The sequence below is a fragment of the Equus asinus genome, chromosome 3 (genome assembly GCF_041296235.1).
Source record: "Equus asinus isolate D_3611 breed Donkey chromosome 3, EquAss-T2T_v2, whole genome shotgun sequence".
Lineage (NCBI taxonomy): Eukaryota > Metazoa > Chordata > Mammalia > Perissodactyla > Equidae > Equus > Equus asinus.
The window spans coordinates 119,067,501-119,081,993 of NC_091792.1; the positions used below are offsets into that span (position 1 = coordinate 119,067,501).

The following is a 14,493-nucleotide window of genomic DNA, read 5'->3' on the forward strand; positions in this document are numbered from 1 at the left end:
AACCTCTCCAACCTAAAAAGACACCATCCTCAATCTCCCAAAAGGTAATCAATGTACTTATGAGGGTCAAATCTCATAGCCTTTTCAAAGTCTTTTTCCTAATCCACAGCATGAGACAGGGTCAACTCTCCCCATCCTGAAGTGCTCTCTCCTTTGCTGACTCCTCTCTCCGTTCCTCAAATTTAGGCATTTTTCTAAAGTTCACTCATTCACTTCCATGGGTATGACCTCTTCGGTGAAGATATACAAATCTACATCTCCAAACAAGATGTCTCTCTTGAACTCAAATCCCTGAATTTCCAAAAGCAGAAGCCACGTAGGCAAAATATTTTGGTTTTATACAACCCTTCACACTCCCATCTCCCTCTACCCCGAAAAAACTGAAAAATTCTTTTTTCTGTTCCTCCACTATTTTTTGTTTGTTTGCTTGTTTGTTTTCAGTGAGGAAGATTGGCCCTAAGCTAACACCTATTGCCAATCTTCCTCCTTTTTTTGCTTGAGGAAAAGTGGCCCTGTGCTAACATCTGTGCCCATGTTCCTCTATTTGTATGTGGGACACTGCCATAGCATGGCTTGATGAGTGGTATGTAGGTCCAGGCCTAGGATCTGACCCTGCATACCCCAGGCCACCGAAGCAGAGTGTGCTGAACTTAACCACTACACTACTGGGCAAGCACCCCTCCAGTATTCTTTTTATCATTTGTTTTATGCTACAAATCTGCAAAAATTTACTCATATTGAAAAATTATTTTTGACAAGCTATCTTCCTCACATAGGTTGATTTATGACACTTACAATTTGCTTTCCGAAAGGCTTAACTTCTCTTTTAGTAGCTGAATTTCTGTATCCTTCTCATGGGAGGTTAAATGAGAATGAAATTCTTTATCTCTATTTGTAGCCAACAATGATTCAAGGTTTTTAATTGTATGTCTCTCACTTGACAATTGTTTTCTTAACAGGTCTGATTCTGATTTTACATTTTCTAATTCCACCACGACCTACAGGAAAAACAAAGTAAGATTACTTCAGCACAATTTTAGACTTACTCTGAAAAATTATCTGCAGAGCTATATACACATCGGGTGCTTCACTCTGGGTACCAGTTAAAGATTCTGAACCACTTTTTTAAGTATAAGGAAAACATCTTATTTTCAAAATAAACTTTGCCATTTTTAGTAAGGGCTTATTTGGCTATGAGACCTACTCCAACCCTCAGATAGTTTTCTCTCATACTGTCTTGCCAAGAGAGGGTCATTAACATAAAATCCTAAAATGTGGCCACCCTATCAGCAAGGAGGCCCTTTTGGTCTATTAAATACGTGTACTCTGACTACATAATCAAGCCAGTAGTGGAGCTTCTCAGTATCTGAAAATAAAGCTACTACTAAATGAGTAAAAATCGAAAACATCCATGTTTGAAAACATACACTGAGTTGTGTGAAACAATGCTTCGGTTTGGGAATGGTAAGTTCCAGCTAATCAGACTTTTAAAATTAAGTAAGACTTAAATGTTCTGAGATTTTTATTACAAAAAATATTCCACTTAGAAGCAATGAACTGCTCACTCCTTCATTTAAGTCTTACCCTTAAACAGAGAAAGAACGTATTGGGATATGCTCCTATGCTATAATTAGAAGATTCATAGTCTTCTAAATACCCATCCACCCCCAAACAGACAGCACCTAATTTCATCACCATGATTGCCAGAGAAACCTCGGCAAAGAACCTAGTAGTCAAAATCCTGTAGTCAAAGTAACTACTCTCAAGTGGATCAAATATGCTGGGTACTGAACGGCAAAGTGCAACAATTCGAGTAGGGCTCAATAAAACAATGTGCTACGACAATATCTTTTAAGCTCTTACCCTCTCAAACTCAAGGTTTTTGGAATTCAATTGCTGGGTCATAATATCTTTCCCAGAATCAAGCTTTATGCAAAGTTCTCTAAGAGATGACATATCATTTAATACTGCTGCTTTCTCCTCTCCTTGATGTCTCAGCTCTTCTTCTAATCTAGATACCACTTTTGCCATTGATGAGATCTGAGATTCATAGGCATGATGTGCATTTATGTGCTGAAAATAGAAAAAGAAACAGGTAAAAAGTTGAAGTAACCCAATAATTTTAAAGGCTTGAATCTGAGCGGCCACAACTCACTTTCTAAAAACAGAAGCCAACTTTTGCATATTTTAAGATATTCTCAGGAAGTTGCCTACTATTTTAAAGATGGCCTATTTAATGCTTAACAAAATGAACTGTGTATAATTATTGATCATGGTAACTAAGTACCTCATGTATATATTTGGAAATGCAAAGATGAAATTGTTTTAGGGTGTTGTAAATATGAGGCATCTTTGAAGTTACATTAAATTTTTCCTTTAGAAATTCTGCTATAATAATGCCTTTTCCAGAAAAAGAAACCTATACTTACATACATACTTAGAAGTAACAGCAACTTATCACTCCATTGTCTTTAGCTAAATTCTGAATTTCAAAAACACAGTTTGTGTTTAAATACAGTACTCCCCCAAGTATTCCACAATTTTGCTTTCTGAGGTTTCAGTTACCCGAGGTTAACCGCAGTCTGAAAATATTAAATGGAAAATTCCAGAAATCAACTATTCCTAAGTTTTAAATTGCAGGCCATGCTGAGTAGTGTAATAAAGTCTTGTGTTGTCCTGCTGCATCCCACCTGGGATGAGAATCATCCTTGACCAGCATTTCCATGCTGCATACCCTACTTGCCCATCAGTCACTTAGCAGCCATCTCAGTTATCAGATCAACAGTGGCAGTATTGCAGTGCTTGTGTTCAAGTCACCCTTATTTGACTTAATAAAGGCCCCAAAGCACAAGAGTAGCGATGCTGGCAATTTGGATATGCCAAAGAGAAGCCATGAGTGCTTCCTTTAAGTGAAGAGGTAGAAGGTCTCTACTTAATAAGAAAAAAATCATACGCTGAGGTTGCTAAGATCTACAGTAACTTTGATTACAGTATATTGTTATAATTATTCTATTTTATTATTAGTTATTGTTGTTAATCTCTTACTGTGCCTAATTTATAAATTAAACTTAATCATAGGTATGTACATATAGGAAAAAACATAGCATATATAGGGTTCCACACTATCTGCAATTTCAGGCATCCACTGCGGTCTTGGAATGTGTCCTCTGCGGATAACAGGGACTACTGTACCTGAAGTCATATTTAAATTTACTTTAACCTAAGAGTAATATACAACTTTATAAGATTTTAACAACTGAAATAATGAGCAAAGTCTAAAATACTGATAAATATTTTTTTCCTAGAATAATCCACATTTTAAATTTTTCACAATTTAAATTGTGAATGATAAATACAACCTAATATAAACTTTATTTCTACCATGTAGGAAGAATTCTACACATGAAAAATAAAATTATTTTAATAGGTTTTACTGAAATGAATCAACATTAAACTCTAACACAGTACTGCGAAGATTTAATAAATTTCAACAATTTCAGAAAAGCAAATATTTGGATTTTCCAAATATTAATGAATTAATTAAATCAAAGGCCCCAAAACTAAATATAAATATGTAAAAGTCAATTTCAGATACCACATAAGAACATGAACAATGATAAATTAAAAAAAAAACTGAAGAAGTTTCTCCTGAGAACTCTTTTGAAGATTGAAAAGCATTCCTTTAGTTATTATACTCCAAAATATATAAAGAGCTCATACAACTCAATAGCAAAAAAGCAAATAATCCAATTAAAAAATGGGCAGAGGATCTGAATAGTCATTTTTCCAAAGAAGTATACCAAACAGGTATACCAAAAGATGTTCAACATCATAATTATTCGAGAAATGCAAATCAAAATCACAAAGAAATATCACCTCACACCTGTTAGAATGGCTATTATCAAAAAGACAAGAAATAACAAGTATTGACGAGGCTGTGGAGAAAAGGGAACCCTTGTGCACTGTTGGTGGGAATGTAAATTGGGGCAGCCACTATGGAAAACGGTATGGAGGTTCCTCAAAAAATTAAAAATAGAAATACCATATGATCCAACAATTCTACTACTGAGTATTTATCTGAAGAAAACGAAAACACGAACCAGAAAAGATAAATGCACTCCTATGTTCACTGAAGCATTATTTACAATAACCAAGACAGAAATAACCTAGGTGTCCATCGATGGATGAATGTGCAAAGAAATTGTGTATATATACACACACAATGGAATATTATTCAGCCATAAAAAAGAATGAAGCCTTGCCAATTGTGACAACATGGGTGGACCTTGAGGGCATTGTGCTAAATGAAAGAAGTCAGACAGAGAAAGACAAATACCATATGATCTCTCTTATATGTGTGGAATTTAAAAAAAACAACACAAGCTCATAGACACAGAGAACAGACTGGCGCTTCCGGAGGTGTGTGTCGGCAGGGCAGGTGGTGGGAGAAATGATTGAAGGGGAGTCAAAAGGTAAAAAGAAAAAAAGAAAAAAGTCTCTCTTTTACATACTACATAAAAAAAATAAATTATAGAGGTAGTTATTAGTTTCCTGGGACTGATGTAAGAAATTACTACAAATCACTACGTGGCTCAAAACGACAGAAATTTACCCCCTCACAGTTCTGAAATTACAAGTCTAAAATTTAGATGTCAGCAGAGCTGGCTTCTTCTGGAGGTTCTGAGGGAGAATTTGATCCACGTCTCTTTCCCAGTTTCTAGTAGCTGCTGGCAATCCTTGACGTTCCTTGCCTTGTAAACACAGCACTCCAATCTCCGCCTCTGTCTTCACCTGGCATTCTCTCTTATGTCTTCTGTGTCCAGAATTCTCTTATCTTATAAGGATACCAGTCACCGGGTTATGGCTCGCCCTAGTCCAGGATGACCTCATCTTAACTTGATGACACCTGCAAGCACTCTATTTCCAAATAAGGTCACATTCACAGGTACTGGGGGTTAGGATTTCAACAAATCTTTTAAAGATATCTATCTTTCTACCTTCCCTCTGGCTCCTCAAAATTCATGTCCTTCTCAAGTGCAAAATATACCACTCCATCCCAACATTCCAACATCAACTCTAAGTCCAAAATCTCATCTAAGCATCATCTAAATCAGATATAAGTAAGACTCCGGGTATGGTCCATCCTGGGGCAAAATTCCTCTCCCTCCACAGCTCTGTGACACTAGAAAACAAGTCATCTGCTTCCCAAATACAATGGTGGGACAGGCATAGGATAGACAGTCCCATTCGGAGAGGGAGAAACAGAAGGAATAAAGGGGTTACTAGTCCAAAGCAAGTCTGCACCAAGCATGGCAAATTCCCTTAGATCTCAAGGCCTAAGAATAATTATCCGTGCCTGGATGCTCTGGCCTCTGGGTCTTCTAGGGTGGCCCCACCCTCCTGGCCCTCAGTGGCAGTGACCCTACCCTCTGGAACCAAGGAGGCAGCAGCCCCACGCCCTCTGGGCCTGTGGTGGCAGTAGCAGCCCCGCTAGCCTTTAAGCTGCCCTTGGCAGCCTTGCTGGTCTCTGAGCCATCTTCAGAGTCATTCTTCCCTTGTCTTGAAGGAGAACACCTGTTCGTAGCCAAGTAACTCGACTGGCCTGTTTTATGCTAGTAGGATCCCAGAAGTTCAACAGCTCTCCTTCATCTTATCCTGTTTCTGTCTCTTTCAGTCCAAGCTGGCAGTTGTTTCTGCTGAGATGACTGATTGGATCCGTGAGTCACACACCTAATCTCTCACCAAGAGGTTGTCGAGCCACACTCTTGGCCTTGTCTCCAGAACACACTAAGAATTTTCCAAGTCATCAAGGCCTGGTTCCTTTTTTGCTCAAGCAGTTCCTTCCTCAATTTATCTCTTTCCTTTACATTTTACTATATGCAGCAAGAAGAAACCAGGCTGCACCTACCACTTTGCTTGGAAATTTTCTCAGCTAAATATGCAAGTTCATCACTTATAAGTTCTACTTTCCTCCTAAGAGTAGACCATAATTCAGTCAAGTTCTCTGTCATTTCCTAACAAGGATCACTTTTCCTCCAGTGTCCAATAATGTATTCCTCAATTCCATCTGAGATCTCACTAGAAGAAACATTCACATTTCTGGAAAAATTCTGTTCATGAAGATTTATGTATTTTATAAATGATAGAAGTTTTCTCTACAGCTCTCCTCTCTTTTTTCTGAGCCCTCACCAGAATCACTTTTAAAATCCATCATTCTATGACCAATCTTGTCAAGACAATCTAGGCTTTTTCTATCAAGCACCTCAAAATTCTTCCAGCCTTTACCCATTATCCAATTCCAAAGCCACCTTCACATTTTTAGGTTTATTACAGCAGCATCCCACTTTCTGGGACCAAAATCTGTATCAGTTCCCTAAGGCTGCCATAACAAATTACCACAAACTGGGCATGAATTTATCCCCTCACAGTCCTAAAGACCACAAGTCTGAAACCCAGGTGTCTGCAGGACTGGTTCTTTTGGAACGTTCTGAAGGAGAATCTGTTCCATGTCTCTCTCCTAGTTTCTAGTGGTTGCTGGCAATTCTTGGAGTTTCCTGACTTGTAGACATATCACTCCAATCTCTGCCTCTGTCTTCATGTGTTGTTCTCCCCTGCGTCTTTGGTGTCCAAACCTCCCTCACGTTATAAGGATACCAGTTACGAGACTAGGGTCCACCCTAATCCAGTATAACTTGATTATATCGATAACGGCACTACTTCCAAATAAGGTCACAGTCAGAAGTGCCAGGGGTCAGGATCTAAATATATCTTTTTGGGGGGCATAATTCTACCTCCTACAGATAATCAAGACTTTCTCCTAAAAAATGAAGACTAAAATACTATATGAACAAAACTAATAGCCAACTCTTCTATATCAATCTAACTTAGGGTCCCGATATTTAAACTGAACTCAAAATTTTATTAGACTGTCTTTATGACAGAAGCTTATTTAAATCTACATGCAAAGAATGAAGCTGGACCATTATCTTATACCACATACAAAAATTAACTCAAAATGGATCAAAGACCTGAACATAAGAAATAAAACCATAAGACTCTTAGAAAAAAAGAGGTGAAAAGCTTCATGATGTTGAATTTAGCACTGATTTCTTGGATATGACACCAAAAACAAAAACAACAAGAGAAAAAATAGATAAGTTGGACTTGATCAAAATTAAAAACTTTTGCACATCAAAGGATAAAATGAGTGAAATGGAAAACCACAGTTTGGGAGATATTATTTACAAATTACACATCTAATAAGGGATCAATATCCAGAATATATAAATAATTCCCACAACTGAATAACAACAAAAAATGACCTGATTAAAAATTGGGCAAAGGATTTGAATAGACTTTTCTCCAAGAAAATATACGAATGGCCAATAAACACACAAAAGATGCTCAACATCACTAATCATTAAGAAAATGTAAATCAAAACCAAAATGAGATACCATTTCACTTGCACTGCGATGGCTATTATTTAAAAAACCCAAAAAAATGACAAGTGATGGCAAGGATAGGGAGAAACTGGAACCCTTACATTGCTGGTAGGAATGTAAAATGGTACAGCCCTTAAGGAAAACTATATGGTGGTTCCTCAAAAAAATTAAACATAAAATTACTATATGACCCAGCAATTCCACTTCTGGGTATATCCTAAAAAACTGAGAGCAAGGATTCGAATAGCTATTTTGCACCCATGTTCACCGAAGCATTGTTCTCAGTAGCCAAAGGTGGGAAACAAAGCAAATATCCATTGACAAATGAATGGATAAACAAAATGTGGTACATACATACAAATATTATTCAGCCTTTAAAAAGAATGAAATTCTGACACATGCCACAACATGGATGAATCTTGAGGTTAAGTGATCCTAAGGCTAAGTAAAATAAGTCAACAACAAGTCAAATATTACATGATTCCATTTATATGAGGTACATAGAGTAGTCTAATTCATAGAGACAGAAAGTAGAACAGTGGTTGCCAGAGGTTAGGCGAGGGGAGATGGGGGAGCTGGTGTTTGATGGGTATAGTTTCATTTCGGGAAAATAAAAAAGTCCTGGAGATGAATAGTGGTGACAGTAGCACAACAATGTGAATGCACTCATTGCTGTAGAACTGTACACTTTTAAAAATGGTTAAAATCGTAAATTTGATGTTATGTATATTTTACCACAATTAAAAAAAAGTAATGAGACTCCTAAACAATTAGAATTAACTACAAAAGATTACATTGAACTTGATTTTATCAATGCTTAAATCTCACTTTAATAAGGTATCTTTGAATGTTTTGTTTTACTAAATAACATCGTCACAAGACAAATCAATGTATTACCTCCTGAATTTCTTTTTCCAATAGATCCACTCTTTCTCGAAGGTGTCTCCTCTCCGTGTCAATAGAAAGGAGTTCCAGTCGAACTGAGCTGCTTTCTCCCTCAGCTTGATGGGCTTTAACTTCCCAGTCTTCAGCACGGTTATGAAGCATCTGAAATCTATCTAACAAATCTTGATTTTCTTTTTCCTGGTTTAAGCATAATTAAGTTGTTTCTAAATTAGTAATTGTCACGCTTTGGAATACCCATGTCACAAACATATACACATATTGGGATTTTTGTTTTAATTTAGGAAGCATAAGCTAACTGGGCAGACACACACTAAGTAAGATCTGTGGAGAAATAAAAAAAAGACAATAGGCAAGAGCTCCGCTCTCATATGTTAATATCTAATAGAGGAGACAGAATAAACATGAAAAAGTTAAAAAAAAAAAGTCTTAAATCCAACCTAATGTTTTTTCACCTTGGCAGCCATTAAGCTCTCCCATCGTGACACCTCAGTTATGTAATTATGAACTCTACTCTTCATTTCTTCTTTTTCTTGCACTGCTGCTTCTAATTCCAATGAGATTTCCTATAAATCAGAAAATTGAAGACAAATCTAAAATGAACATAGCACCTAATAAATTCTATTTATATTCATATAGCCTTTTGAATTTAGGGAATAAAAGAGAGTAGGAAAAAAGGAAAACTCTTCCTAAGGGTCATTTTCACATATTTTTCTTGACTGATCTTGACTTTTTAACCAAACATCTTCCACAACAGTCCTGACCGGGGCTAGCTATGCTTAGGTGTCGACATTTTAAAAAAAAATTCATACATCAACAATATGCTTTATACTGAATAATACTGAAAATAACTTTTTTTAAAACAAAATATTTAAAATAGGAAAATCATTGGTCGCCTTGGTTAATCCTTTAATAAATGAGCACAAACAAACAATAGCTTTTAGTATTTGCCATTCTAAAATATTCATTAATTTACTTACAGGTATATCTCTAAGTCACTGGAAGTAAGTACGAATAATTAAAATCTGTGAAGGGTTTGTAAAACACAGCAATTTTTCCCTGAGAGTGACGCTGAGGTTCTCACCCAGTAGGGTAATGATTTCTGCCACAGAGAATACCAGCTTTGGGATTCCTCACAACAAAGACCAAAATGGTGAAGAGACCAGAGTTACACCCCTTAGACACGCTATATTATATAGCAGGATTCTAAACCACATTTTTTAATACCCTTATAAACACCATTCTCCTTACACAATTATTTCTTATGTTGTTGATATATAAAAATTTAGAAAACATATTTAGAGCTTTAAAATTTAGCAAACGAATATACTGTAAAACTGTATACTATAAAACTATTAAAGTATATGCATTGTGCTCATACCTGGTTTTCTCTTGCCATTGTAGCCAGATCATCTTGTAATCTTCTGTTTTCCTTAAAGGACACTTCTTTACATCTTCCTACTTCATCAAGTTCTTTGTGAGCTGCATCAAGCTGGCGCCGGAGGCTGCTGATCTCACGGTCCCGATTCATCAATGTTTCCTTTAGCTGGCTGTTATATGAGTGATGTGGAAATAATAAAGAAAGCTTTTTGGGAAACTGTAGTTTATTTAAAACAAAACTGTGTACTCTGAATTATACACTAAGAATACAAGAAATTATAACTACTGCATCAAGATACGTTAATTAGGTAAGGCAGATATTTTAGCTCTCTATCTATCATTATGCGCAAATGAAGTCATAAAATAAATTTATTATTCTAAAAGTCAAGTAAAAACAGAAGACTATCAAGCATTAGGAGCACAACATAAGAGATTCAACTAGCAAATATTTAAGTCCCCATTATTATATAACATGTAAAGGTATATAAAATAAATATAATTAGTGACCTTTGTCTTGAAGTAGACAGACTAGACACAAGATGTAAGATTTTGTAACAGTGTTCAAGATAGGTTTAGATGTAAAATAAATTCAAGATTGGTTACCAAAGTCATCTAAGTTTTAATGATTAGGGCCTATACAAGGTAATTACAATAGAGACAAAGAGCAAGTATGTATGTAAGAGAATAATTAATAAGACATAACTGTTTAGATGGGGATGATAGAGGAGGGGAGAAAGTCAGAGAATAACATTTTCATGCAGTAGGCTGAGAAAATGATGCTACCATTGGCAAAAATAGGAAAATGGAAAAAAGAAATCTTCCTATCGCCAGATTGCTACTTAAACAAATGAAACAGTATTCACTGAAACTTTCTTAAAAAGCTAGATGCCATTTCACTGATTACTTACTTCATAGATGATTCATACTCTGAGACTGTTATCTTCATCTGAGCAATAGCTTTTTCCTATAGAAATTATGCAAGTATGTAAGATTCCAAATCATTCATATAGAAATGTCTTTAGTTGAATTTACATAATTTATCACATTTATATAGTTCAAATCCAATTATATAAATTATGCTATAAAAGAGACCTCCAAGTCAACATATTTCCATGTCTCAATCGTACTTCACATATTGGCATGTCTCTACTCACTCTAAGGACCTGAACTGTTCCCTCGTGTTTGCTGTAATCACACCTGATAAAATTACATTCTAGAAACAGAACGTTTAAAGATTCAAATTACTGGGATAAAATGAAACTTAAACATATTAGAAGATAAAGCCCTGGGTCTTAGCAACTTGTACATGGGTGATAAGAACTACATACTTGGAACAGAGAATAAAATAATCTTTTCTGTTCAGAAGCATAATAATAACATTGAACAGTCACATACTTTATTAGCTAGGTTTTCTTGCAAGTTTGCAATCTTTTCTGTCTTCTCATCTACAGTCTCCTGAAGAAAATCTTTTTCCTGATCAATGACTCCAATGGTCTTTTTCATTACATGAGCCTCTTCATCCTGTGAAGTCATCTTAAGGTGTAGTTTACCTATGAATGGAAAGAAATGTTTGTTAGACAAAGTAATTAGGATTAGCAAAAACAAAATTTAAAAACACTTACCTATTTTTTCCTCCAGAATTTTAATTTGTGTTTCGGCTGATTCAAGTTCACCTCTTTTTATGGAAAGTCGGTGCTGATACTCATCAACTGACCGCTGTAGCTGCTCATTTACTATCCTAAAGATTCAGTGGACAAAAACAAATGGTATTCTTTATCTCTGGGATAAATGATTTTTTTTAAATGAGAGATCTTAAAAAGTACTTTTCTTATATTTAAAGTTCTTCTCATTTTAAAGCTCTTCCAGTATAATCAATGGCATTATATTATATATTTCTTGCTCTCCACCATTCTTCTTCAAAATGGTTCCATCTTCCCAAAAATATAGTATAAAAATCAAATTAATTGTATACTCTTTTTCTAGAGGCTTCCTGATAGTTTTAAAGCTCTTCTCAGTTTCCTAACATCAACTCTCTTTCTCTTAAAATCAACTTCCATTAGTGAAGCCAAAGGGAAAGTCTTGTTTTTACAGTATGGCTTGGCAGCTCAAAGGATTATCCATAAATCCTGACAATGCTGTCCAGAGCTTTTAATTGTGCTTCCTATTCTGACTTTTTTGGTAGGTAGTCAACTGGAGGTCACAGTAAGCAGGGCAAGTAGGCATTTACTGTAGTGCAGTGAGGATTTAAGACTAAAGGTAGGTTTCAGGGAGCAAAAGAAAGGACATACAGAGGAAATAAAGACAATTTCAGAAGAATCTCTTACTGATTGGTAAGATTATGTTCCAGAAGTAACAAGAATTTGCTCTCATGTCATCTAGAGTGTTTGGAATGCTTTTAGCCCTGACCTAGGAGCTTTTAATCCTGCCTTGCTGGAAAGACATGTTCTCACCTCAGGCTATTTATTGGGAACTCCCACAGGTTCCTTTTGGGTTTGAGGATAATACAGGGAAAAAAAATACCAAGGGTGGCTTAGCTTTGAACTACCTAATGAGGAGGAGGTTTGGATTCTGAAGCTACTAGTAAGATGAGACATCTCCATAGAAATGAAGAAGTTTTACTGGTAATACTGAAGTATTCTGAAAGACATACCTTACATGGAATAAGAAATGCCTAATTTCCAAACTGGATTTCGAAAAGGGAGAGGTACACGAGATCTAATTGAGACTATTTATTGGCTACTAGAGTGCTCCAAAGAATTTCAGAAGGAGGTTAGTCTGTTTTATAGACTATAGTAAAGCCTTTGACTGCGTGGATCATGAAAAGCTGTGGGCTGCTCTGAAGGAAACAGGCGCGCCTCAGCACTTGACTGTCCTGATGGGTAACCTGTATTGTGGGCAAGAAGCCACTGTCAGGATAGAATATGGAGAGACAGATGGCTTCCTCTAGGCAAAGGTGTCAGACAAGGGTGCATTTTATCTCCTATCTGTTTAATCTGTATACAGAACATGTCATATGAAAAAGTGAGCTAGACTCAGATGAAGACAGAGTGAAAATTGGTAGAAATATCAACAATCTAAGATATGCAGATGACACCATCTTACTGGCAGATGGCAGCAATGATTTGAAATAACTTCTGATGAAAGTAAAAGAAGAAAGTACCAAAGCAGGACTGCATTTGAACATCAAGACAAAATCACTGCTACAGAAGAACTACACAACTTTAATGTGGACAATGGAGACACTGAAATTATTAAAGATTTTGTTTATCTTGGTTTAGTCATCAGTTTAAATGGAGACTGCAGCCAAGAAACCAAGAGAAGACTGAGACTTGGGAGGACAGCAATGAAAGAATTAGGAAAGATCACCAAGTGTGAGGAAGTGTCATTAGAGACTAAGGCCAACAACATCCACACCCTCGTATTCCCCATTATATGTACAGGTGCGAAAGCTGGACATGAAGAAGGCTGACAGGAAAAAAGCTGACTCACCTGAAATAGGGTGTTGGAGGAGAGCTCTACAGGTACCCTGGGCTGCCAGAAAGACAAACAAGGGGGTCCTAGAGCAAATTAAGCCTGAACTATCGCTGGAGGAAAAAATGATAAAACTGAGGCTCTCCTACCTTGGGCACATCAGGAGAAAGCAGGATTCTTTGGTAAAGACGATAATGCTCAGAAAGTAGAAGGCAGCAGGAAAAGAGGAAGACCAAATATGACATGGACGGACTCCATAAAAGAGCCTTAGGCTGAGTCTACAGGAGCTGAGGAGGACTGTTGAGGACAGAACAGTGTGGCCTGTCAGGAGTCGGAGCCAACCTGACAGCCCGTAACAACTCAAAGACAAAAGACGTTACCCTGACTGCTCTAATAGCAAGTGAGTGATGACCCAGAGGTAGGGAGGAAAGTCAAGTTGAGACCGACTTCTTTAGACTTTCACAACCAAACACAACCAAGTAAGAAAGACTCTACGTTCAAGCATTTTATTTCATAAAATTACTGTGAGGTCTAGGGGACTTCACTGTATTCAAGGTGTTCCTAAAAGCTACAGCTATTGTTCTGAGGGATTAACTACAGGGAGTAGAGAAAGAAGAAAGCTAACATTCATTGTATTGATTCTTTATAAACATTAGCTCATTTATTCCTAGAACAGTTCCACAATTAGAACTGTTATCCCAATTTTACAGAAATAATAACTAATAACCTGTCCCAGGTGACAATGCTATTAAGGCAAAGAAAATATGCAAATCCAAGCTAGTCTGACCTGGTATCAATGTTTTTCTACTACATCACATTGCCTTCCATGAAGAATTCAGGGAGACCAACATCCCTCTACGTGGAAGGGAAATGTCCGCCAGTAAGCTATAGAGTCCTTTAAAAAATGGAACGGCCCACAGAGTCCCTAATGAAGGACACTGAGTAGTTGGCAGTGCCTGAAATCCTAAGTAGAAATGTAAAGATCTCCTTACATGTAAGTTCACAACTAGGGTTAATTCCTAATGAAAGCAGGATTGAGAAAGGAAGGCAGGATACCATCTTGATTGATTGTACATATACACGAGGACATCGATGAGTCCTAAGAATAGCTTTACCTTTTCATAATCTGGTGCAGACAAGGAAGGGGACAACAGAGATTCTATATCAGACCTTGGATATAACTTTTCTGACAGAAGTATTGCTCCTAAGACAAAGTCTTCTTAATGAAAGAACTGAAGCATACAGTTCACAGAGAAGAATAATTGAGTGACTACCATATTATTTGTCATGGTGTTT

At 36.6% G+C, this 14,493-nt stretch overlaps 1 protein-coding gene across 4 annotated transcripts in view; it reads right to left on the bottom strand.

Annotated features, from left to right (window-relative positions):
- The window catches only part of CEP135 (centrosomal protein 135), a 69,921-nt gene that overhangs the window by 7,948 nt on the left and 47,480 nt on the right, over positions 1 to 14,493 (bottom strand). For all 4 annotated transcript variants that reach the window (XM_014835800.3, XM_070505810.1, XM_070505809.1 and 1 more), the window contains 8 exons: positions 11,349 to 11,464; positions 11,122 to 11,276; positions 10,635 to 10,690; positions 9,728 to 9,896; positions 8,802 to 8,912; positions 8,341 to 8,526; positions 1,864 to 2,073; positions 796 to 998 (listed from right to left, as the gene is read on the bottom strand). In XM_014835800.3, coding sequence (XP_014691286.1) covers positions 796 to 998; positions 1,864 to 2,073; positions 8,341 to 8,526; positions 8,802 to 8,912; positions 9,728 to 9,896; positions 10,635 to 10,690; positions 11,122 to 11,276; positions 11,349 to 11,464 — 1,206 coding nt within the window. The remainder of the gene's footprint in view (positions 1 to 795; positions 999 to 1,863; positions 2,074 to 8,340; positions 8,527 to 8,801; positions 8,913 to 9,727; positions 9,897 to 10,634; positions 10,691 to 11,121; positions 11,277 to 11,348; positions 11,465 to 14,493) is intronic.